The 26,874-nt window shown below is 50.4% G+C and overlaps 1 protein-coding gene across 5 annotated transcripts in view; it reads right to left on the reverse strand.

The window, feature by feature from the left end:
- Positions 1–26,874, reverse strand: part of nr2c2 (nuclear receptor subfamily 2, group C, member 2) — a 618,321-nt gene that overhangs the window by 285,633 nt on the left and 305,814 nt on the right. For 4 of the 5 annotated variants that reach the window (XM_072471978.1, XM_072471981.1, XM_072471976.1 and 1 more), the window contains one exon: positions 11,371–11,520. The exons of the other annotated variant lie outside the window; for it this stretch is intronic. In XM_072471978.1, the coding sequence (XP_072328079.1) occupies positions 11,371–11,520 (150 nt within the window). The remainder of the gene's footprint in view (positions 1–11,370; positions 11,521–26,874) is intronic. 5 annotated transcript variants of the gene reach the window in all.

Consider the following 26,874-nt stretch of genomic DNA (forward strand, 5'->3'; position numbering starts at 1 on the left):
CTCTCACGTTCCACGTGATCAACCGGGTTGGGGGGCTCTTTACCCACCCCTCATCGTCGACTAGTCATCCCCTTTTTTAAACCAGCTCCTCACCCGAGTCCCACGCTCCCGTTTGTCCCCCAGGCGGGGCCCCCCCGTCCCGACCATCCCATCCCGTATCAGCTCCCCCTTCCCCTCAGCAGGAGCAACCCAGTTAATCCCCCCCCCCCGCTAGATTCCCTTCTAGCTTGATTGCTCCCCCATATTGCTTCCGGGTGTCAGCAAACCCTCGGCTTCCCCCATTTACCCTTGGCCTCCCTGCGTGTGAGGTCCCCTTCCTTCCTGCGCCCACTTTTCCCGCCACAGTTTCCATAGCACGGGAACAAAGCCCGCGCTTCCCTCTTGGCCCCGCCCCTAAAGGCGCAGCTCCCTCTCCCCTTCCCCACCGGCGCCCACATTTCTTCGTGCCCCCCCCCTTTTTGGGGGGGGGGGGAAATTCTCCCGTCTAACATTTTTACAGACAAGCCCTCCCCCTCTCCCCCCTTTACAATTCCTTGCCTACCACCTCGCTACTTCTTTCCAAACATCCATTCCTCAAATCTAGTCCAACTTCTCTTCTTGAATAAATGTCCACGCCTCCTCTGCCGTCTCGAAGTAGTGGTGTTTGCCCTGGTGTGTAACCCACAGTCTCGCCGGCTGCAACATTCCAAATTTCACATTCTTCCTGTGGAGCACCGCCTTGGCCCGATTGAAACTCGCCCTCCTTCTCGCCACCTCCGCATTCCAATCTTGGTACACGCGGATCACCGCGTTCTCCCATCTGCTACACCGTGTCTTCTTAGCCCATCTCAGGACCATCTCCCTGTCCTTGTAGCGGTGGAATCTCACCACTATTGCTCGCGGTATTTCCCCTGCCTTTGGTCTTCTCACGAGGACCCGGTATGCTCCCTCCACTTCCAGGGGGCCCGTCGGGGCCTCAGCTCCCATTAAAGTATGGAGCATCGTACTCACACACACCCTAACATCCGCTCCCTCTGTCCCTTCGGGAAGACACAAAATCCTTAAATTCTTCCTCCTTGAGCTATTTTCCAGGGCTTCCAGCCTTTCTGTGCACCTCTTATGTAGTACCTCGTGCGTCTCCGTCTTCACCACCAAGCCCTGTATCTCGTCTTCATTCTCGGCAGCCTTTGCCTTCACTCCACGGAGCTCCATCGCCTGAGTCTTTTGCATCTCCTTCAATCCCTCAATCGCCAGCAACATCGGCGCCAGCACCTCCTTCTTGAGCTCCTCCACACATCACCGGAGGAACTCCTGCTGTTCCGGACCCCATACCATCTGGGCTCCCTCAGCCGCCATCTTGCTTCTCCCTTCTCTTCTCTGCTCCAGAGGATCCTCCGCAATCTTGCCACTACTATCGCTTCTTTCCATCCACACCCGGGGGGACTCCTTCCTTTGTCGCCTCACACTGGGTTTAGCCGTGAAAAATTTCCGTTGGGGCTCCCGATAAGAGCCCAAAAGTCCGTTAAAACGGGAGGTGCCGAAACGTGAGACTTAGCTGGTCATCGCCGCAACCGGACATTCTCTGACAATCTTCATCACTATCTGCAATTCCTGCATCTTAGTATCATCCGCAAACGTGCTAATCAGACCAGCTACGTTTTCTTCCAATTCATTTGTATATATTACAAAGAGCAGAAGTCCCAGTATTGATCCCTGTGGAACACTATTAGTTACAGACCTCCATTCGGACAAACACCCTTCAGCTGCTACCCTCCTTCAGTCTTCTATGGCCAAGCGTGTTCTGAATCCATCTAGCCAGTTCACCCCTGACCCCATGTGATTTAATCTTTTGCATCAGTCTGCCATGAGGGAAATGTCAAATGCTTTACTAAAGTCCGCGTAGACAACATCCACAGCTCTTCCCTCATCAATCATTTTTGTCACTTTCTCAAAGGACAGGAAATACAGTGGAACAGCTGCACCGATTCAGTAAGTCTAAATGTGCTAGCACCATCGCCATGTGGAACACAACCGCTTCCATGCAAAATGGCGCCAGATTGGCCGGACCAGTGGTTGGCGCACATGACATTCACACGCCACTGCCGCACTTAAAACGATCCATCCCCCACACACACCGTCCCAGTCAACAAGATGGCTGAAAGGTGAGCAGCGCCACGTTTCAGGGACGCTGAGCTGGAGATCCTCCTGGACGTTGTGGAGGAGGAAGGATGGCCCTGTACCCCGGTCCGGAAGGAAGGCCGGCAGGCATCGCAGTTCGCTGTGCCTGGGCGCAGGTGGCAGAGGTGGTCAGCGCCGTGGGCAACGTTGTCCGGACTGGCGTGCAGTGCCGGAAGAAACTGCACAACCTCCTTAGCGCGGCCAGGGTGAGTAGGCAGTGCCGTGCCCCTGGCACCAACCCCACTCCCCCCCCCCGAACCCCCATTCTGCACCATATGACAACACCCATGACAGCCGCAATGGCCAGGTGCCGTGGCCACTGATGCCATCATCGACCCAATCCCTGGACTGCATGCGTCAGAATGTTTAACACTGTTGTTGTTTGTGTTTGTCCCTCCCCAGGAGAAGGCCACACACAACCACCGGGAGCGGGAGAATACCGGAGGGGAAACACCATACCTGTGGCCCTTCACCGTGCCCGAGCAGAGGGCACTGGATGTGGTCGGCAGCCCGGAGGAAAGTGAGGTCACCGAGGTGGAGGTCGGCGGCGGGCGAGCAAGTGAGACCCCGCTTAGTTGCAGATCCCCATGACACACGTGTGGCCCCCCCCCCAAAAAAAAAACCTCAACCCATTCACCCTTACCCCCCTCATCTCCTGCACTCCCCACCACCCCACCCCCAACACTCCTCACGGCCGTTGTCTAACCATAGATGTCGTCTTGTGTCTTACAGGACCTCCCGGAGATGGGGCCGGTCCATCCGGAACCCCCTGCCCCCAGCCAGTGCCAGAGCCGGAGCCCCCGAGACAGCCAAGCACTGACAGGGAGAGTAGCCCGAACACCAGTCCTCTGCCCGAGCTCGGGCGGAGGATGACACTGACCTTCCGTCACTGCTGTCTCCTACACCCTCCAGCATCCCAGACACTATCACCTCAGTTGGTCATATTAGTGAAGGAGCTCCTGGGACACTATCTGGTGCGCACCACGCATCGCATCCGGTGCAGCAGGTGGAGATGGAGCAGCCGTGGGTCCAGATGGTCGGAGGGTAGGCCAGCCCCAGGAACCAGCTGTCGTCTAGACAGTCCCGGGTGTCTGGAACATGCAGTCCAAGCCATAGTGCAGGTGCAGTCAGAAACCCAGGAACTACAGGAGGGGATGACGGCGGGCATTCAGCACCTGCGGGCGCAGGTGAAGTCCGTCCGCATGCAGCAGGGTGTGGTGCCGACCATGCATGCCACCCAGGCCAACACTGCATGGGTGGTGCCCATGGTGGAGGCATTGAGGGCAACGGTTTCGGCCAAGGCCTGGGGCAATCTGTGCAGGCGCTGGCCGTGGCCCAGGACAGGGCAGCCCTCTCACAGGCTGCCATGTGCCAGAGCCACTTCGACATTGCGGCGGCACTCCTGAGCGTGGTCCAGTCACAGCAGGCCATGGCTGGGAACTTCGGCAGCATTGTTCAGGCACTGGCCAACGTTGCGCAGACACAGAGGGAGATGGCTCAGTTCCAGAAGGAGACGGCGCAGTTACTGGCTGATGTGACACAAATCCAGAAGGTGGTTGCACAGTCGCAGCCTGATGTAGCGCAGTCTCAGACAGCGGTGGTCCACTCCCTGTGCTCCACGTACGCGAGCGTGCAGATCCTGGTCGAGACCAGAGCAGGTCTCCAGGTCTGGCAGTGCCAGGTGGCGAGGGAGTCTCAGGGGGCAACTCTGTTCGTACCACTGTCCCATAGAGTAGCACGGGTGCCATCGGGCACCCCGTGGGAGGAGGAGGTGATGGGGCCCGAGCCGGTGACTCCTGCAGGAGAGGGGCTGGAACATCGCAGCACCTCAGACGCTTCCCCACCCCCCTCCTGTCCCTGGCTCATTTGGTGGGCAGCAGGCAGAACAGGGTGGCCACCTGGGACACCCGACCATCGACCGGCCCATCCAGGCCCGGTCACCCCAGTAGACACCCAACCAACGGGAACCCTTGGTGCAGGGCAGGAGTGACAGCAGGCCGCCTCCACAACTGCTGTACCGTCTGGGGATCCAGAAAGGCCAGAAAGTTAGACGCCAGTTGAGCTGGCATGGGTGCAGGGCACAGTTTAGTTATATAATAGAATAGAATTTACAGTGCAGAAGGAGGTCATTCGGCCCATCGAGTCTGCACCAGCCCTGGTAGGCTGTTTTCGTTAGAAAGAAGAAGGTTAAGAGGTGTTTTAATTGAGGCTTACAAGATGATCAGAGGATTGGATAGGGTGGACAGTGAGAGCCTTTTTCCTCGGATGGTGATGGCTAGCACGAGGGGACATACCTTTAAATTGAGGGGAGATAGATATAGGACAGATGTCAGAGGTAGGTCCTTTACTCAGGGAGTAGTAAGGGCATGGAATGCCCTGCCTGCAACAGTAGTGGACTCGCCAACACTAAGGGCATTCAAATTGTCATTGGATAGACATATGGACGATAAGGGAATAGTGTAGATGGGCTTTCGAGTGGTTTCACAGATCGGCGCAACATCGAGGGGCGAAGGGCCTGTACTGCGCTGTAATGTTCTATGGTACAGCCCTTGGAAAGAGCAGCCTACTTAAGCCCACACCTCCACCCCATCCCCGTAACCCAGTGACCCCACCTATCCTTTTTGGGACACTAAGGGCAATTTAGCATGGCCAATCCACCTAACCTGCACATCTTTGGACTGTGGGAGGAAACTGGAGCACCCGGAGGAAACCCATGCAGACACGGGGGAAATGTGCATTATAGGGGCAAGAGCACAAATCTGTATTTATTTGTACACAATAAACACCTGTTACAACTGTCCCGGCCAGCTCTGTCTGATGGGTGGTCTGGTCTGGAAGTGTATGTGTGTGTGTGTGTGTGTGTGTGTGGGGGGGGGGGGGGGGGGGGGGGGGGGAGGAGGAGAATGGTGCAGGTCCTGTGGGTGACCCGTGCTCCCCCCCCTTGCCCCCCTGACCCTCCCCACCACCGCCACTCCAGGGATTCGATGGAACCGTGTGATGGACTGGCCAGCTCGCATGCAGGAATCACCAGGTAAAAGGTGCTACCGTGGGCGTTGTCATTAAATGTGGAGCAGCACAGCGGGTTGTCATCATCCTCCATCGCATGGACCTGACCCGCTGTTACTGCCAACCCAGGGACTGTAGTGCGGCAGGTATGTATCACAGAGGGGTGCAAGTGGGAGGGTGGCCGGGATGGGAAGTGAGAGTGTGTGGGATTGGGATAAGGTGTCCCCACCCTTGGCCAGTACCTGGCGGAAATGTCTGTCACAAGGGGACCTAATTTTAAGGTGATTGGAGTGCGGTATAGGGGATATGTCAGAGGTAGGTTCTTTACACAGAGAGTGGTGGGTGTGTAGAATGCACTGCCAGCAGAGGTGGTGGAGTCAGAGTCATTAGGGACATTTAAGCGACTCTTAGACAGACACATGGACAGCAGTAAATTGAAGGGGTGTAGGTTAGGTTGATCTTAGATTAGGATAAATGGTCGGCACAACATCGTGGGCTGATGGGCCTGTACTGTGCTGTACTGTTCTATGTGTTGAACTGTCTCCCTGCCCAGCCGGAGCCTTCTATGGCATACCCAGTCTGGTAGGTGCTCAAATGTCAGGTGGTGCTGGTAGATGAGGTCTCATGCGGCGCCTTGGCACCTCCTCCTCGTCGGCCTGTTGGGTGGCTGGCTCTCCAACCTGGGCGGCTGCCACCTGTCCCTCTGCTGCACGCAATGCCGCTGCAGCTTCCTCCTCCTCTTCGAGCAGCTCCAGCTCGTACAGCCACAGGGCATCCCCCACAGCTTCGGCGACCATCAGGACGGGCATCATTGTTGGTCGATATCCATTGTCCAATATCCATTGTCTGCAGGGGTGAAAGGCCGACAAGTTAGCATATCCCCGTGCCGAACCAGGTCCACCGGGCTACACAGTGGCTGCGGTTGGCACTGCTAGAAACGTCCCCGTTCCCCACCCTCGACCCCCATCCCTGCCCCGTCGGTTGCGAGCACCGTGGGGGCTCCTGGCCCTGCCGCCCATCCCTGATGCCAGGCGTACTGTTGACTGGCACTGCCCTCGCTAGAGACTGCCATGGATGTTGCCCTGGGTGGTCCGCTGGTAGGTTGTATTCCAATATTCACTGTCTGCAAGAGGTGAAAGGCCGACATGTAGGGCAGCAGGGTAGCATTGTGATTAGCACTATGGCTTCACAGCTCCAGGGTCCCAGGTTCGATTCCCGGCTTGGGCCACTGTCTGTGTGGAGTCTCCACGTTCTCCCAGTGTCTGCATGGGTTTCCTCCAGGTGCTCCGGTTTCAGTCCAAAGATGTGCAGGTTAGGTGGATTGGCCATGCTAAATTGCCCTTAGTGTCCAAAACAAGGTTAGGTGAGGTTACTGGATTACGGGGATAGGTTGGATGTCTGGGTTTAAATGGGGTGCTCTTTCCAAGGGCCAGTGCAGAATCGATGTGCCGAATGGCCTCCTTCTGCACTAAATTCTATGATTCTATGTGCATATCCCCATGCCCAACCAGGTCCACCGGGCTGCACGGGTGGCCCGGTTGGCACTACAGACCCTGCCCCCGCATGTCCCCTCCCCTCCCCATCACTGCAACCCTGACCCCGTCGGTGCCTGCCACCATGGGGGTTCTCTGGCACTGGCGCCTGTCCCTGCTGCCATGGGGTACCATTGACTGGCGCTGCCATGGGGTACAGTTGGCTGGCACTGCCATTGACAGCAGTATGTTCTGCTGCCCCCTTGTAGGGGCTATTGTGGGTGTTGCTCTTAGGTGGGCTGTGTGATGCCCCGTATTTGGGGGGTGGAGGGTGGGGTGTGGGGGTGGTGCGAGCACTCATACAGCGGGTGTCACTCTGCAGTACCAGGGACCAAGGTGGGTGGTCAGTGGGGTGCGCAGCAAGATGGATGCCTTGCAGGCCGCGGTGATTCCCGTCCGTGCCTGACCACGGCCCCAGTCTCTTCGGGGGGGGTCATCCCGGCCCCACGGCCGATCTCCTGGTCACCATCCTCCCCTCCCGTGGCACTAGCAAGCAACCACCCCCCCAGCCCGTGTCCAGCCCAACAGCCCTTGGTCGCGCCTCTGCATGTCCTACCTCCTCTCTCTCCCTCATCAGCCACGGTGTTTGTTTCTCGAATTTTAAAAGCACAAGTGAGCCTCGGCGTCAGGAATTCCTCCCATTGCAGACAACAGAATCGCAGATTCCCTGGAGAATACCGGATCAGGCCCGCTAATAATATGCCAACGGCGTTTAAAATACGTGCCGAGTGGAATGCATTGACGCTGTTGTCAAGGCAGCGGAGAATTACAATTTGGTGTGAAACCGGCGCCTGCCATGATTTTGCCGTCAAAACCAATTCTCCGTCCAATTATGTTTCCCGATTACGACGTCAGCCGACGGAGAATCCGGTCCCATAGCTTTTATTGAGCTCTCTGGAGGGAAAATCAAATCCTTCTCCAGTAAGCGTGTATGAGCAGCCTCGGTGTCCCTTAAGATGAGTTACAAAGAAAAGTACAGCACAGGAACAGGCCCTTTGGCCCTCCAAGCCTGCGCCGAGCATGCTACCCGTCTAAACTAAAATGTTCTATACTTCCGGGGACCGTCTCCCTCTATTCCCATCCTATTCATTTGTCAAGACGCCCCTTAAACGTCACTATCGTGCCTGCTTCCACCACACCCTCCAGCAGCAAGTTCCAGGCACCCACTACCCTCTGCGTAAAAAAACGTGCCTCATACATCTCCTCTAAACCTTGCCCCTCGCACCTTAAACCTATGCCCCCGAGTAATGATTCCTCGACCCTGGGAAAAAGTCTCTGACTATCCAATCTGTCTTTGCCCCTCATAATTTTGTAGACCTCTATCAAGTCGCCCCTCGACCTCCGACTTTCCAGTGAGAACAAACAGAGTTTATTCAACCTCTCCTCATAGCTAATGTCCACCATATCAGGCAACATCCTGGTAAATCTCTTCTGCACCCTCTCCAAAGCCTCCACATCCTTCTGGTAGTGTGGCAACCAGAATTGAACACTATACCCCAAGTGTGGCCTAACTAAGGTTCTATACAGCTGCAACATGACTTGCCAATTTTTATACTCAATGCCCCGGCCAATGAAGGCAAGCATGCCGTATGCCTTCTAGACTACCTTCTCCACCTGTGTTGCCACTTTCAGTGACCTGTGGACCTGTACACCTAGATCTCTCTGACTGCCAATACTCTTGAGGGTTCTACCATTCACTGTATATTCCCTACCTGTATTAGACCTTCCAAAATGCATTACCTCACATTTGTCCGGATTAAACTCCATCTGCCATCTCTCCGCCCAAGTCTCCAAACAATCTAAATCCTGCTGTATCCTCTGACAGTCCTCATCGTTATCCGCAATTCCACCAACCTTTGTGTCGTCCGCAAACTTACTAATCAGACCAGTTACATTTTCCTCCAAATCATTTATATATACTACGAACAGCAAAGGTCCCAGCACAGATCCCTGCGGAACACCACTAATCACAGCCCTCCAATCAGAAAGGAACCCTTCCATTGCTACTCTCTGCCTTCTATGACCTAGCCAGTTCTGTATCCATTTTGCCACTCACCTCTGATCCCATGTGACTTCATCTTTTGTACCAGTCTGCCATGAAGGACTTTGTCAAAGGCCATACTGAAGTCCATATAGACAACATCCGCTGCCCTACCTGCATCAATCATCTTTGTGACCTCCTCGAAAAACTCTTGCAAAGTTAGTGAGACACGACCTCCTCTTCACAAAACCGTGCTGCCTCTCGCTAATACGTCCACTTGCTTCCAAATGGGAGTAGATCCTGTCTCGAAGAATTCTCTCCAATAGTTTCCCTACCACTGATGTAAGGCTCATCGGCCTGTAGTCCCCTGGATTACCCTTGCTACCCTTCTTGAACAAAGGAACAACATTGGCTATTCTCCAGTCCTCCGGGACATCACCTGAAGACAGTGAGGATCCAAAGATTTCTGTCAAGGCCTCAGCAATTTTCTCTTGCCTCCTTCAGTATTCTGGGGTAGATCCCATCAGGCCTTGAGAATTTATCCACCGTAATATTTTTCAAGACGCCCAACGCCTCGTCTTTTTGGATCTCAATGTGACCCAGGCTATCTACACACCCTTCTCCAGACTCAACACCCACCAATTCCTTCTCTTTGGTGAATACTGATGCAATGTACTCATTTAGTACCTCGTCCATTTCCTCTGGCGCCACACAGATTCCCTCCCCTGTCCTTCAGTGGGCCAACCCTTTCCCTGGCTACCCTCATGCTTTTTATATATGTGTAAAAAGCCTTGGGATTTTCCTCAACCCTATTTGCCAATGACTTTTCGTGACCCCTTCTAGCCCTCCTGACTCCTTGCTTAAGTTCCTTCCTACTTTCCTTATATTCCACTCAGGCTTTGTCTGTTCCCAGCCTTCTAGCCCTGACAAATGCCTGCTTTTTCTTTTTGACGAGGCCTACAATTTCCCTTGTTATCCAAGGTTCCTGAAATTTGACATATTTATTCTTCCTCACAGGAACATGCTGGTCCTGAATTCCTTTCAACTGACATTTGAAAGCTTCCCACGTCAGATGTTGATTTACCCTCGAACATCCACCCCCAATCTAGGTTCTTCAGTTCCCGCCTAATATGGTTATAATTAGCCTTCCCCCAATTTAGCACATTCACCATAGGACCACTCTTATCCTTGTCCACCAGCACTTTAAAACTTACAGAATTGTGGTCACTGTTCCCGAAATGCTCCCCTACTGAAACTTCTACCACCTGGCCGGGCTCATTCCCCAATACCAACCTAATCTAGTTTGGCTACATTAGTTGAGGAAATTGTGGTGATCTTCCTCTTAAGACAAAAAATCTGCATATTTCTCCTTTATCTCATTCATCACACCTGCTCCCACAGCAGTGTTTACCTCAGGTCCCCGAAGTCCAGTTAAAGCTACAGTCTGCCCTGTAGTAGTCTCCACTTTTGTTCTCTTTTCGGAATCCTCCTTATGAACTCCCACAAATCCCATGGCCTTTCCTTGCAACTTTCGACACACTGAGCGAATACGTCCCACCTTGTTACAATGGTCACAATGGCTTCCGAGTCTCGCCTCCAAACCTCAGTACTTTCCTTCCTGGTCTGAGGAGGAGATCTCGGAACATTTCCAGCTATCCATTCTTTACTTTGGCTGCCTGCCTTCCTTTCACTCTCCCACTTCCTATCCTTTTCAAAAGAATGGGGGTGATGGAACAAAGTTTTAAATTTATGGATCAGTTCATAATTATCACAGAATCACAGAAAATACAGTGCAGAAGAGGCCCTTCGATTCTGCACCAATGCATAAAAACCTGTCTACCTAATCCCATTTTCCAGCACTTGCTCCATCGCCTTGAATGTTATGATGTGCCAATTGCTCATCCAGGTACTATTTAAAGGATGTGAGGCAAACCGCCTCTACCACCCTCCCAGGCAGTGCCTTCCATTGTGGGTAAAAATTTTTTTCCTCAAATCCCCCCTAAACCTCCTGCCCCTCACCTTGAAGTTGTGCCCCCTTGTAACTGATCCTGCTCCCTATCCACCCTCTCCCTGCCCTCATAATCCTGTACACCTCGATCAGGTCACCCCTCAGTCTTCTCTGCTCCAGTGAAAACAACCTAAGTCTATCCAACCTCCCTTCATAACTTAAATGTTCCATCCCAGGAGACATCCTGATGAATTGCCTCTGCACCCCCTCCAGTGCAATCACATCCTTTCTGTAAGGTGGTGACCAGAATTGCACACAGAACTCCAGCTGTGGCCACACCAAAGTTCTATACAACTCCAACATGACCTCCCTGCTTTTGTAATCTATACCTCGATTGATAAAGGCAAGGGTTCCATATGCCTTTTTCACCTCACTATTAACCTGTCCTTCTGCCTTCAGTGATCAATGGACAAACACGCCAAGGTCCCTTTATTCCTTGGAACTTCCCAGTGCCAGGCCATTCATGGAATACTTCTGTTTCAAATTACTCCTTCCAAAGTTTATCACCTCATACTGGAGCTGAGATGATTGACCTCCAACCACAACCATCTTCCTTTGTGCAGGTATGATTCCAACCAACGGAGTTTCCACCCTGATTCTAATTGACTTCAGTTTAGCTTGGGCTTCTTGATGCCATGCTCAGTCAAATGTTGCCTTGATGTCAAAGGCAGTCACTCTCACCTCACCTCTGGCATTCAGCTCTTTTGTCGATGTATGAACCAAAGCTGTAACGAGCTGAGTGATCCTGGCGGAACACAAACTGAGCGTCCGTGAGCAGGTTATTGCTGAGTAAGTGCTGCTTGAGAGCACTGTTAATGACTCCTTCCATCACTTTGCTTTTAAAAAAAAAAAATGTTTATTCAAAATTTTCCAACAAAATTTTTAACAACCCCCCAACCCCCATAACGAAAAGAACACAAACACCACAATCAAAAATAATAAACTATTTATACATTGGGTTTCTCCCGCATATATTAACTCCCCCATATAACATTCCAAAGTACCCTTGGGGAAACCCCCCCCCCCCAACCTGCCCAAATACCCCCCCGAAAGAGACACCCCCCTCCCCCCCCGGGTTGCTGCTGCTGACCTCCTCCTAGCGCTCCGCGAGATAGTCTAGGAACAGTTGCCACCGCCTGAAGAACCCCTGCACAAACCCTCGTAAGGCAAACTTTATCCTCTCCAGCTTAATGAACCCTGCCATGTCATTTATCCAGGCTTCCACACTGGGGGGCTTCGCGTCCTTCCATAGTAGCAAGATCCTCCCCCGGGCTACCAGGGACGCAAAGGCCAGGATACCGGCCTCTTTCGCCTCCTGCACTCCCGGCTCTTCCGTTACCCCAAATAGTGCCAACCCCCAACTCGGCTTGACCTGGACTTTCACCACCTTGGACATAGTCCTCGCGAAACCCCTCCAGAACCCATCTAGTGCCGGGCACGAGCAGAACATGTGGACATGATTCGCCGGGCTTCCCGGACACCTCCCACATCTGTTCTCCATTCCAAAGAACCTACTCAACCTCGCCCCTGTCATATGTTCTCTGTGAGTCACCTTCAATTGTATTAGGCTGAGCCTGGCGCAAGAGGAAGAGGAGCTAACCTTATTCAGGGCATCAGCCCACAGACCCTCATCAATCTCCTCCCCAAGCTCCTCCTCCCACTTGCCCTTTAGCTCCTCTACCGAAACCTCCTTTCATCTCTTGGTAGATCACCGAAACTTTGCCTTCTCCGACCATACACCCGAAATCACCCTGTCCTGAATCCTCTGTGCCGGGAGCAGCGTCAATTCCCTCACCTGCCGCCTCACAAATGCCCTCATTTGCATATACCTGAACGCATTTCCCGGGGGTAACCCAAACTTCTCCTCCAGCGCCCCTAGGCTCGCAAACGTCCCATCTATAAACAGGTCCCCCATTCCTTTGATCCCAGCCCTATGCCAGCTCCAAAACCCATCCATCCATCCTTCCCGGGACGAACCGATGGTTCTCCCGAATCGGGGACCAAACCGAGGCTCCCATCTCGCTCCTATGCCGTCTCCACTGCCCCCAGATCTTCAACGTTGCCGCCACCACCGGACTCATGGTGTACCTTGTCGGCGAGAGCGGCAGCGGTGCCGTCACCAGCGTCCTCAGGCTCATGCCCCTGCAGGACGCCATCTCCAACCTCTTCCATGCCGCCCCCTCTCCCTCTATTACCCACTTACGGATCATCGCCACGTTGGCTGCTCAATAGTAGCCGCACAGATTCGGCAGCGCCAGCCCTCCTGTCCCTGCTACGCTCCAGAAACACCCTCTTTACCCTCGGGGTCTTATTTGCCCACACGAAACCCATGATGCTCCTACCTACCCGTTTAGAAAAGGCCTTGGTAATCATAATGGGAAGGCACTGGAACACAAAGAGAAACCTCGGGAGGACCATCATTTTAACCGACTGTACCCTGCCCGCTAGCGAGAGTGGCAGTTCCTTTCCGCCCTCTTCAATGGTAGGTCGTCTATCCCCCTTCCCTGGTCCCCTGGATGCACCACAAAGAGCTCACTTTTCCCTACGTTGAGCTTAATAGCCCGAGAAGTCCCCAAACTCCCTTATGAGCCTCATGACCTCCACCATCCCCTCCACTGGATCTGCCACATACAGCAACAGGTCGTCCGCATACAGCGACACCCGATGTTCCTCTCCCCCTCGGACCAACCCCCTCCATTTCCTGGACTCCCATGGTGCCATGGCCAAAGGCTCAATTGCCAATGCAAACAACAAGGGGGACAGGGGGCACCCCTGCCTCGTCCCTCGGTGCAGCCGAAAGTACTCTGACCTCCGCCGATTCGTAACTACACTCGCCACCGGGGCTCTATATAGGAGCCTGACCCAACTAATAAACCCCTCCCCGAACCCAAACCTCCACAATACTTCCCAAAGATACTCCCACTCCACCCGGACGTGGAGGCCTTCTCCACGTCCATAGCTGCCACTACTTCCGCCTCTCCCTCCACCGGTGGCATCATAATTACGTTGAGGAGCCTCCGCACATTAGTGTTTAGCTGCCTGCCCTTTACAAATCCCGTCTGGTCTTCATGAATCACCCCAGGGACACAGTCCTCAATTCTCGTAGCCAGCAACTTAGCATCCACATTGAGGAGCGCGATCGTTCTATACGACCCACATTGCAGTGGGTTCTTCTCCCGCTTCAGAATCAGTGAGATCAGCGCCCCGGACATTGTCGGGGCAGGGTCCCCCTCTCCCTTGCCTCATTGCAAGTCCTCACTAACAACGGGCCTAGCAGGTCCACATATTTCCTATAAAACTCGACCGGGAACCCATCTGGCCCCAGGGCCTTCCCCGCCTGCATGTTCCCCAATCCTTTAACCAGCTCCTCCAACCCAATTGGCACCCCTAAACCAGCCACCTCCTGCTCCTCCACACTCGGGAACCTCAGTTGATCCAAAAATCTTCGCATCCCCTCTTCCCCCGCTGGGGGCTCAGATCTGTACAGCTCCTCATAGAAGTCCTTAAATACCTCATTTACTCTCACTGCACTCCGCACCGTATTCCCCCTGCTATCCTTAACTCCACCTATCTCACTCGCTGCCACCCTCTTACGGAGCTGGTGTGTCTCGTACGTCGCCCCCTGTGCTTTCTTCCACTGTGCCTCTGCTTTCCCTGTGGTCAACAGGTCAAACTCCGTCTGGAGGCTTCGCCGCTCCCTAAGTAGCCCCTCCTCGGGGGCCTCTGCATATCGCCTTAGGATCTCCCCCACCAACCTCTCCCTCTCCCTGCCCTCTCTCTTCTCCCTGTGGGCCCTAATGGAGATTAACTCTCCCCTGACCACCGCCTTCAACGCCTCCCAGACTACCCCCACCTGCACCTCTCCATTGTCATTGACCTCCAAGTATCTCTCAATGCACCCCCGCACCCCTCCTCATCCGCCAATAATCCCACATTAAGATGCCACAGCGGGCGCTGGTCCCTCTCCTCTCCTAACTCCAGCTCCATCCAGTGCGGGGCGTGGTCTGAGATGGCTATGGCCGAATACTCCGTTCCTTCCACTTTCGGGATTAGCGCCCTACTCAAAACAAAAAAAATCTATCCGGGGGTAGGCTTCATGTACATGGGAAAAGAATGAGAATTCCCTGGCCAGGGGCCTAGCAAACCTCCATGGATCCACTCCCCCCCCCCCCCCCCCCAAATCTGGTCGATAAACCCCCTAAGCACCTTGGTCGCAGCCGGCCTCTTCCCCGTCTTGGATCTGGAGCGATCTAATGCTGGATCCAGCACCGTGTTGAAATGCCCCCCATTATCAAGCTTCCTGCCTCCAGGTCCGGAGTCCGACCCAGCATGCGCTTCATAAATCCGGCATCGTCCCAGTTCGGGGCGTATACGTTTACCAGTACCACCCACACCCACTGCAACCTACCGCTCACCATCACGTATCGACCTCCATTATCCACTACAATATTCTTGGCCTCAAACGACACCCGCTTCCCCACCAGTATTGCAACCCCTCTGTTCTTCGCATCCAGCCCCGAATGGAATAACTGTCCTACCCATCCCTTTCTCAACCTGACCTGGTCTGCCACCTTCAAATGCGTCTCCTGAAGCATGACCACGTCTGCCTGCAGTCCCTTTAAGTACGCGAACACTTGGGCCCTCTTAACCGGCCCATTCAGGCCCCTCACATTCCAAGTTATCAGCCAGATTGGGGGGGCTTCTAACCCCCCTCCCCCTGCCGACTAGCCATCTCCTTTTCTAGGCCAGTCACGCGCCTGCGCCTCCCGCACCCTCCAGTCCCCCAGACGGCGGACACCGGCCACGACCACCTCTCCTATTTCCAGTTCCCCATTGGCCAATGCAGCAGCAACCCTGTACCCCCCCCCCCCCCGCTAGATCCATATCTAGCTCTTTTGCTCCCCCCATAACACCCGTTAGTCAGCTGACTCCTGCTGACCCCGGCCTCTCCCGCCTTCCCATCGACCCCCCCCAGTGTGGGAATCCCCCCTCCCCCTCCTTCCTAGCAGTCAGTGTGCGCTCCTCCGACCCCCCCCCCCCCATCCTTCCCGAGCGCGGGAAAAAGCCCGCGCTTTCCTAAGCCGGCCCCGCCCCCTCTGGAGCAGCTCCTTTTGCGGCCTTATCTCAACTCCCCCATCCCCAGGCCTCCCCTCCCTCCAACACCGGCGCCCACACTCTCCCACAGTCTCCCCATCAAATCCCTTCACCCATCCCCACCACTCCACTAGCTTCTCAATCGCTGCCTTCATTGGCGCCAGCATTTCTGTCTTCAGCTCCTCAAAGCAGCGTTTAAGAAACTCCTGCTGCTCCTGCGACCACTGCGCCCATGCTGCTTGGTCTCCACCCGCCGCCATCTTGCTTTTTCTCCCTCTCACTTTTCGCTGCTCCAAAATCCCTTTTTTCACCGCTCCACTCCTGGTCCAATCCATATACTGTCAAGGGGACCTTGCTGTCACCTTCCCACACTGGAAGCCGTCGAACAAGTGCCGTTGGGGCCCCTCTAGAGAGCCCTAAAGTCCGTTCCTGGCGGGAGCTGCCGAACGTGCGACCTATTCAGGCATGGCCGCAACCGGAAGTCCCTTCCATCACTTTGCTGATGATGGAGAGTAGACTGATGGGGTGGTATTTGGCTGGGTTCCATTTGTCCTGTTTCTTGCATACAGGACACACCTGAGCAATTTTCCACATTGTCGGGTAGATGCCAGTATTGTAGCTGGACTGGAACAGCTTGGCTCGAGGCAGCACAACTCTTCAGTACTATTGCCGAAATATTGTCAGGGCTGATAGCCGTTGCAGTATCCAGTGCCTTCAGCTGTTTCTTGATATCACGTGGAGTTAATCGTATTGACTGAAGACTGATTTCTATGATGCTTGGGAGCTCCGGAGGAGACCGAGATGGATCATCCACTCGGCAATTCTGGCTGAAGATTGTTGCGAATACCTCAGCCCTTTCTTTTGCACATATGTGCTGGACTCTTCCATCATTGAGGGTGGGGATATTTGTGGAGCCTCCTCCTCCAGTGAGTTAATTGTCCACCACCAGTCACGGACGAATGTGACAGGACTGCAGAGCTTAGATCTGATCCATGTGTTGTGGAATCGCTTAGCTGTCTATTACTTCTTGCTTATGGTGTTTGGCACACAAGTACTGCTGTGTTGTTGCTTAACCAGGTTGACACCTCACCCCACCTCCTCTCCAGGTATCAATCCAAAACTATTCTCCACGTCACTCACATCCTCGCCCCCTCTCCTGCTATCAGTCCAAACTATTCTCAACTCCTAATGGCCTACTTCCATAAGATGATAAGACATTGGAGCAGAATTAGGCCACTTGGTCCATCAAATCTGCTCCTCCATTCAGTCATGGCTGATATTTTTCTCGTCTCCATAATCCCTGATCCACTTTTTAATCAAGAACCTATCTATCTAGGTCTTAAAGGCATTCAGCGATTTGACCTCCACATATTCACCACCCTCTGGCTGAAGAAATTCCTCCTCATCTCTTTTAAAGGATCGTCACTTTAGTCTGAGATTGTGTCCTCTGCTTCTAGTTTTTCCTACAAGTGGAAACATCCTCTCCACGTCCACTCTATCCAGGCCACACGGTATCCTATAAGTTTTAATTAGATCCCCCTTATCCTTCTAAACTCCAACGAGTACAGACCCAGAGTCCTCAACCGTTCTTCAATAGACAAACTCTTCATTCCAGGGATCATCGTTGCGGACTTCCTCTGGACCCTTTCCAAGGCCAGCACACCTTTCCTTCGATATGAGGCCCAAAACTGCTCACAATACTCCTAATGAGGTCTGACCAGAGTTTATATAGCCTTAGAAGTACATTCCTGCTCTTATATTCTAGCCCTCTCAACATGAATGTTAACATTACATTTGCCTTCCTAACTGCGGACTGAACCTGCATGTTAACCTTAAGAGAATCGTGAACAAGGACTCCCAAGTCCCTTTGTGTTTCTGATTTCCTAAGCATCTCCCCATTTAGAAAATAGCCTATGGCTCCATTCCTCCTTCCAAAGTGCGTAACCTCACACTTTTCCACATTATATTCCATCTGCCACTTCTTTGCCCACTGATAGAAATTGACTTTTCTAGTCAGCTATAAACTTGAGTAAGGGGAGATGATTGAGGTAAAGGGGTTAAATGAGAACTCATTAGGAATAATTAACTATAATCATATTAAGCAACAATAGATGGGAATCCACTAAGGGTTGATCCAGGTCATACACTTTAATTTCTATCTTATTTCACATTTGCAAGTTGCTTGAGGCTACAAGGTCAGTGAGGTTAACTAGCTAAAAGGCCCCATTGTTGTACAGAACGGGTAATCCCCTTTCAATGGTAACAGCCACTCTCAGGTGATAATGCTTTAACAAAAACTGTGTTTCTCTAATTAATGTTCGATGCAGATGTGGACAATTTGGAAAATTGGCAAGCGATGGAATGGGAAATTTGCACCAATATATTTAAAGCATATATCTCTTAAATTGATGGACAGACATTTTGGCCGAAATTAGTAAATTATAAATTAGTAAAAGCCAATCAGAAGTAAAAAGGCTAGACCTTAAGATAATAATCTCCTTAAGAATCACTTACCACGATGGAAAAATTCATCCCGGAATCACCCCATCTATATTTCTGAAACATTTTTTCTTTGCTGCTTGCTTTTGCTAATCGCCATCTTTCTTTTGTTTAAATTACTTAGTTATGTTATCCTGTGTATTATGATTTGAAGAATTACTACGATCTGTAATTGAATGAAAACTCAACTACTGTATTCGCGAAAGACAATCAATCTGACTAGCTTGCTGCAGGGTTAGTTAGAAACTACCTTAATTTTGAATTGGAAATAGGTTTCCCAGTGGCACAGCTGACAAATAAAGTACAGTAAAAAGTCTTACAACACCAGGTTAAAGTCCAACAGGTTTGTTCACATCACTAGCTTTCGGAGCACTGCTCCTTCCTCAGGTGAATCTTCCTGGTGTTGTAAGACTTCTTACTGTGCTCACCCCAGTCCAACACCGGTATCTCCACATCATGGCAAATAAAGTGCAAGTGGACTTTGCCAAAAAGCACAGACTTGACCTCTGTTATTTGGGAACTGAGAAGGGATAACGGATATCTAGGGTTCTGAACAGACACAAAGATCCATCACCCACTCTCCTAGCCTGTCCAAGCCCTTCTGCAGTCCCCCTGCTTCCTCAATACTACCTGTCCCTTCACATATCTTTGTATCATCTGCAAACTTAGCAACAGTGCCTTCCGTTCCTTCTTCCAGATCGTTAATGTATATTGAGAAAAGCTATGGTCCCAGCACCGACCCCTGAGGCACACCACTAGTCACCGGCTGCCATCCTGAAAATGACCCCTTTTTATCCCCACTCTCTGCCTTCTGCCAGTCAGCCAATCCTCTAACCATGCCACGATCCTATGGGCTCCCATGGGCTTTTAAATTATTGAACAGTCTCCCTGTGGCACTTGTCAAAGGCATACTGGAAATCTAAATAAATCACGTCCATTGGTTCTCCTTTGTCTAACTTCCTTGTTACCTCCTCAAAGAACAGATGTGTCAGACATGATCTCCCCTTGACAAAGCAGTACTCCGCAATCTCATCTTTAATAATAAACTCTAAAATCTAACTAATGACCAAAGTCAGGCTAACTGGCCTATAATCAGTCAGAGTCAGCATGGATTTATGAAGGGAAAATCATGCTTGACAAATCTGTCGGAATTCTTTGAAGATGTAACCAGTACAGTTGACAAGGGGGAGCCAGTCGATGTGGTATATTTGGACTTTCAGAAGGCGTTTGACAAAGTCCCGCACAAGACATTATTGTGCAAAATTAAAGCGCATGGAATTGGGAGAGATGTATTGCGGTGGATAGAAAACTAGTTGGCATGAGGAAACAAAGAGTAGGGATTAATGGGTCCTTTTCAAATTGGCAGGCAGTAACTAGTGGGGTACCACAGGGATCGGTGCTGGGACCCCAGCTATTCACCATAAATATTAATGATGTGGACGAGGGAACAAAATGTAACATCTCAAAGTTTGCAGATGATACCAAGTTAAATGGGAGGCTGAATTGTGACGGGGATGCAGTGAACCTACAGAATGATCTGGACAGATTGGGCAAATCAATGGCAGTTGCAGTATAATTTGGATAGGTGTTGTTATGGGCCAGGGTTTAGAGAATTCCAAAGTATATCATGGAGATCACCTGACCCACTACTTTTCCTAGATTGTGGTATGGGGAGCACACGGCCCACTCTACAGGTGTGGTGCAGCAGAAATCTAAAAGTAATTTTTTAAAGCAAAACAATGTTCATTCTATGAACTCAGTTAACCTTCTTAAAACATACAGTGAACACGTTAGCAACCATCAATTCAAACACAACCTCCAAAGAATACAACACTCTAAGTAATCCTTAAACTTTCCTTTTAGCATCCATAAAACAAAAACCCTTTTTACAGAAGCACATCAGGTTTAAATTCTCTACTGAGAGTAGTTATCACTCTGAATTCACCAAATGATCTAGAGCTAGTCTTTAGATGGCAGAGAGATCAAAATTACACCTTCTTTAGCTGGCCGCAGCTCCAACACCAAAACGAAACAAAAAAACACAGACACACCCAAGTTTTTCCTCAAAGCGAAACTAAAAGGCAGAGCCAGAGCTCAGCTGCCCCCACACTCTGACATCACTGCAGCCACTTGAGCAGACAAACATTTCTTAAAGTGACATTCCCATGACACCTCCCCCCAAGGAAAAAAAATAAACCATCAGCTTCAAGATGGTTTCATTTTTCACCTTTTCACTATCCTTTAAGAAATGCAGACAGTAAATATAATTTTCCATTTCAAAAAACAACACACGCAAACAGGTATAATAACATCGGATGGTGATGTCTAGCATGAGGGGACATACCTTTAAATTGAGGGGAGATAGATATAAGACAGATGTCAGAGGTAGGTTCTTTACTCAGAGAGTAGTAAGGGCGTGGAATGCCCTGCCTGCAACAGTAGTGGACTCGCCAACACTCAGGGCATTCAAATGGTCATTGGATAGACATATGGACGATAAGGGAATAGTGTAGATGGGCTTTAGAGCGGTTTCACAGGTCGGCGCAACCTCGAGGGCCGAAGGGCCTGTACTGTGCTGTAATGTTCTATGTATAGTCCATTTTAGTTCTTCTTCTAGGGGCAGCACGGTAGCATTGTGGATAGCACAATTGCTTCACAGCTCCAGGGTCCCAGGTTCTATTCCAGCTTGGGTCACTGTCTGTGCGGAGTCTGCACATCCTCCCCGTGTGTGCGTGGGTTTCCTCCGGGTGCTCCGGTTTCCTCCCACAGTCCAAAGATGTGCAGGTTAGGTGGATTGGCTATGATAAATTGGCCGTAGTGTCCAGAAGTGCCCTCAGTGTTGGGTGGGGTTACTGGGTTATGGGGATAGGGTGGAGGTGTTGACCTTGGGTTGGGTGCTCGTTCCAAGAGCCGGTGCAGACTCGATGGGCCGAATGGCCTCCTTCTGCACTGTAAATGCTATGAAATCTATGAAACTGTCCCACCAGGTCAGGGGAACAAATGGCCTTTCGTTCAGGTTCTGAGTCTGTAGGATTCAAAGCTGGAATAGACTGGTAGCTAGGAGCGCCTATCTCGTAGCGTGCGTTGACTGGAGACTTACTTGGTTGATGCAGCAACTTGGCAGTTCACTGTCAAGGGTTGGTTCGCGTTGCTGAGTGACCCTGCCAAGAAGGGCAAATTGAACTTGGGGACTCTACTTTATAGTCCCCAGGGGCTTTGCGCCATTCGGGGCGGACCCCTTATCTGGTTCCAAGTGATTGGACTACGTCCCGATCACTTGGATCGATTTCTCCAATACTGGAGCGGTTCCCTGATCGCTGGGCGGCCCCTAAATGTCCATTGGCCTTCCTTTGTCTTGGCTCCTGCTGGCGCCGAGGAGTCTGCCTCGGCCTTATTCATCTTAAGTGTTTCAATTGTGCCCGGGGATCGCTCATTAATATGCAGATGGCTGCTGGTTTCAGTGCTGTCTAGGTTTCTGTAAGTTCTAATACACAGGAAACTTTGCCCCTGCTTGTTTCTCCTGTGTTGGCTGAATTTCCCTGCATCCTTTGCGGATCTCCATTCTAAGTCGGGAAGTGGCCAACCCAGGTGGCTACAGCGGTAAAATCTTTTGCGCCTCCTTCGCTTCACTTGGGCTTTCCTTTACCACTTTAACAAACCGTCTTATCCTGTTTTACCATATCAGCCTTCCCAGTGCCTTTCTTCAACCACCAACACTGTGACTTTACATGGCCTAGTTTATTACAGTGAAAACATTTTAAACTTTCCATGTCCCTTCCACCCTCCTGGATTTCTTTTTTAATCTGAGATACACTCTCCTTATTATGTCCCATCAGATCACCTTTACCTTTACCACTTGAGTATTTCTCATGTCCCCAGTTTCTATCCCTCACAGGCTGAAACTGATATCGTAAACCTTTGATTTCTGAACTAATTCATAATCATCTGCCATTTCTGCTGCTAATCTCGCAATTTTAAACCTCTGCTCTTCCACATGAGTTCTCACTACATCAGGAATTGAATTTTTAAACTCCTCCAAAAGTATAATTTCTCTGAGAGCTTCTTACGTTTGGTCTATTTTCAAAGCCCTTATCCACCTATCAAAATTACTCTGTTTGATCCTTTCGAACCCCATGTATGTTTGACCAGGTTCTTTCCTTAAATTTCTAAACCTTTGTCTGTAGGCTTCGGGCACTAGTTCTTATGCACCTAAGATGGATTTTTTCACCTCCTCATATGTCTCAGATACCTCCTCTGATAGAGATGCAAACACTTCACTAGCTCTACCTACCAACTTTGTTTGAATCAGTAATACCCACATCTCGTGTGGCCATTTCATTTGTTTAGCTACCATCGCAAATGAAATGAAAAAGGCTTCTACCTCCTTCTCATCAAACTTGGCAATGCATGGACATAGTTAAATAGATCCCCACCAAGCCTTCGACTATGAAGCTCTTTCACTTCATCCTCATCACTATCCTCCAACTGTACGTTTTCCTTTCCATCCGCCAATCTTAACTGACTGTCATGTTTCAGGGCCATTTTCCGAAGTTCAAACTCTCTCTGTCTTTCCCTGTCCTCTCTCTCTCTTTTTCCCTGATCTGTAATTCCCTTTCTCTTTCCTTTTGTTCTGCTTGGGCCATTCTTTCTTTTCTCCTTTCATCTTTCTCTTTTTCATCCCTGTCTCTTTCTCTCTCTTTTTCTTTCATTTCGTATTCAAGCTGCTTTAATTCTTTTTCATGTTCAAGTTGCTTGTTTTGTAAATTAAGTTTTGTCATTACTAATGCGTCAGACTGTATCTCAGACAATTTTAAATGCTCAGCTACCGCCGTAAGTACCTCATCTTTTCGTACCTTGGCAGGTAATGTTGAATGCAATGTATTTGCCAAATCTAACAGTCTGTTTTTAATCTCTGTTCGTAAGGTACTGCATGTGACCATCTCCACGCCCAAAAACGTCTGAGCCTCTGAAAGAGCCATTGTCCACAACACACTCCCTACTAAAACTAAAATACCACACCTGAAAAGTTACCACAATATACTCACCCCTCACCATCTTTAAGTTCGCAAAGCCAACCCAAGAGATAGACTTTTATACTCCTTGAGCCCCCAATTTGTTATGGGCCAGGGTTTAGAAAACGCCAAAGTATATCATGGAGATCACCTGACCCACTACTTTTCCTAGATTGTGGTATGGGGAGCACACGGCCCACTCTACAGGTGTGGTGCAGCAGAAATCTAAAACAATGTTTATTCTATGAACTCAAGTTAACCTTTTTAAAACATAGTGAACATCTTAGCAACCATCAATTCAAATACAACCCCCAAAGAATACAACACTAAGTAATCCTTAAACTTTCCTTTTAACATCCAAAAAACAAAATCCCTTTTTACAGAAGCACATCAGGTTTAAATTCTCTACTGAGAGCACTCTGAATTCACCAAATGATCTAGAGATAGTCTTTAGATGGCAGAGAGATCAAAATTACACCTTCTTTGGCTGGCTGCAACTCCAACACTAAAACAAAACTAAAAAACACAGACACACCCAAGCTTTTCCTCAAAGCGAAACTAAAAAGCAGAGCCAGAGCTCAGCTCCACCCACACTCTGACATCACTGCAGCCACTTGAGCAGACAAACATTTCTTAAAGTGACATTCCCATGACAGTGTGAAGTTATTCACTTTGGAAGCAAAAACAGGAAGGCAGATTACTACCTGTATGGTTGCAAACTGGGAGACGGGAAATGTGCAGCGGGGGCCTGGGTGTCCTTGTGCACCATTCGCTGAAGGTAAGCATGCAGGTGCAGCAGACGCTAAACAAGGCTAATGGTATGTTGGCCTTCATTGCGAAAGGCTTCGAGTATAGAAGCAGGGATGTGTTGCTGCAATTGTACAGGGCCTTGGTGAGGCCACACCTGGGGTATTGTGTGCAGTTTTGGTCTCCTTCTCGGAGGAAGGATGTTTTTGCTCTCGAAGGAGTGCAGCGAAGGTTTACCATACTTCAGGGATGGCGGGATTGTAACATGAGGAGAGATTGACTAGGTTGAGATTGTTCTCGCTGGAGTTCAGAAGAATGAGGGGGGGGGATCTCATAGAGACTTATAAAATTCTAACAGGACTAGACAGGCTCGATGCAGGGAAGATATTACCAATGATGGGTGTGTCCAGAACCAGGGGTCACAGTCTGAGGATTCAGGGTAAACCATTTCGGACAGAGATAAGGAGACATTTCTTCATACAAAGAGTGGTGAGCCTGTGGAATTCATTACCACAGGAAGTAGCTGATGCTAAAACGTTGAATATATTCAAGAGGCGGCTAGATATAGCACTTGGGGAGAATGGGATCTAAGGCTATCGGGAAAAAGGATTTGGCTATTGAGTTGGATGATCAGCCATGATCGTGATGAATAAGCGGATCAGGCTTGAAGGGCCAAAAGGCCTCCTCCTGCTCCTATCTTCTATGTTTCCCGTCTTCTGCCTCCCTCCCTTCTTAAAGAGCGGGAGCTGTTTCCAGGACTTTACAGTCCTCTGGGACACTCCCTGCCTCCAGTGATTCCTGAAAGATCATCACAAATGCCTCCACAATCTCCTCAGCTATCTCTTTTAGAAGCCTGGGGTGTAGCCTATCCGGTCCAGGTGATTTATCCACCTTCAGACCTTTCAGTTTCCCCAGAATCTTCTCCTTAGTGATAGCCACTGATTTTCCTGGAGCTCTGGCATCCCACTGGTGTCTTCCACCGTGAAGACTGATGCAAAGTAACTATTCAGTTCCTCTGCCATTTCTTTATTTCCTTTATTTATTTTTCTTTTATTTTGCTGTACAAAACTCTGGTGCGGCCACATTTGGAGCATTGCGTGCAGTCCTGGTCGTCGCATTATAGGAAGGATGTGGAAGCATTGGAAAAGGTGCAGAGGAGATTTACCAGGATGTTGCCTGGTATGGAGGAAGGATCTTATGAGGAAAGGATGAGGGACTTGAGGCTGTTTTCGTTAGAGAGAAGAAGGTTAAGAGGTGACTTAATAGAGGCATACAAGATGATCAGATGATTAGATAAGGTGGACAGTGAGAGCTTTTTTCCTCGGAAGGTGATGACAGGCATGAGGGGACATAGCTTTAAATTGAGGGGAGATAGATATAGGACAGATGTCAGAGGTAGGTTCTTTACTCAGAGAGTAGTAGGGGCGTGGAATGCTCTGCCTGCAACAGTAGTGGACTCGCCAACATTAAGGGCATTTAAATGGTCATTGGATAAATATATGGATGATAATGGAATCGTGTAGATGGACTTTAGAGTGGTTTCACAGGTCGGCGCAACATCGAGGGCCGAAGGGCCTGTACTGCGCTGTAATGTTCTAATGTCTAATTATTACTTCTCCAGCCTCATTTTCCAGTGGTCCAATGTCTATTTTGCCTCTCTCTTACCATTTATATATTGAAAAAAACTCTTCCTACCTTCTTTTATACTACGAGCTAGCTTGCACTCATATTTCATCTTCTCCCCCCATATATTTTTCAGTTGTCCTCTGCTCGCATTTAAAGGCTCCCCAATCCTCTACCTTCCCACTAATGCTCACCACTTTGTATGCTTTTTCTTTTGCTTTTATGCTGTCCTTGACTTCCCTCGTCAGCCCATGGATCCCCTTAGCATGTTTCCTCCTCCTTGGGATGAATTTCTGATGTGCCTTCCGAAGAACCCCCAAAAGCTCCTGCCATTGGCAAAATACCCTGACAACATATCTGGAAATGTCAATGTGGATAATAGCACCATTACAATGTTAGTCAATAGTGTTTTCTTTTCCCAGCCAACTTCTAATCTTGAACTAACGTTTACAGCGAGCGTTACCCTGGAGCTCCCTCTCTCTATCCAAGTCTAGGCAAATCTTGCAGTGTTGTTTAAAGCACGGTCGCATAGTGGTTAGCACAGTTGCTTCACAGCTCCAGGGTCCCAGGATCGATTCCCGGCTTGGGTCACTGTCTGTGCGGAGTCTGCACGTTCTCCCGTGTGGGCGTGGGTTTCCTCCGGGTGCGCCCCTTTCCTCCCACAGTCCAAAGTTGTGCAGGTTAGGTGGATTGGCCATGATAAATTACCCTTAGTGTCCAAAAAGGTTAAATGGGGTTACTGAGTTACAGGGACAGGGTGAAGGCATGGGCTTGAGCAGGGTTCACTTTCCAAGGACCGGTGCAGACGCAATGGGCCAGCACTGTAAATTCTATGATTCATGAACTTAGTCTTTCCAACCTGATGTGGAGATGCCTGCGTTGGACTGGGGTGAGCACAGTAAGAAGGCTTACAACACCAGGTTAAAGTCCAACAGGTTTGTTTCGATGTCACTAGCTTTCGGAGCGCTGCTCCTTCCTCAGGTGAATGAAGAGGTAGGTTCCAGAAACATATATATAGACAGATTTAAAGATGCCAGACAATGCTTGGAATGCGAGCATTAGCAGGTGATTAAATCTTTACAGATCCAGAGATGGGGTAACCCCAGGTTAAAGAGGTGTGAATTGTATCAAGCCAGGACAGTTGGTAGGATTTCGCAGGCCAGATGGTGGGGGATGAATGTAATGCGACATGAATCCCAGGTCCCGGTTGAGGCC

The sequence above is a fragment of the Scyliorhinus torazame genome, chromosome 13 (genome assembly GCF_047496885.1).
Source record: "Scyliorhinus torazame isolate Kashiwa2021f chromosome 13, sScyTor2.1, whole genome shotgun sequence".
NCBI classification, from domain to species: domain Eukaryota; kingdom Metazoa; phylum Chordata; class Chondrichthyes; order Carcharhiniformes; family Scyliorhinidae; genus Scyliorhinus; species Scyliorhinus torazame.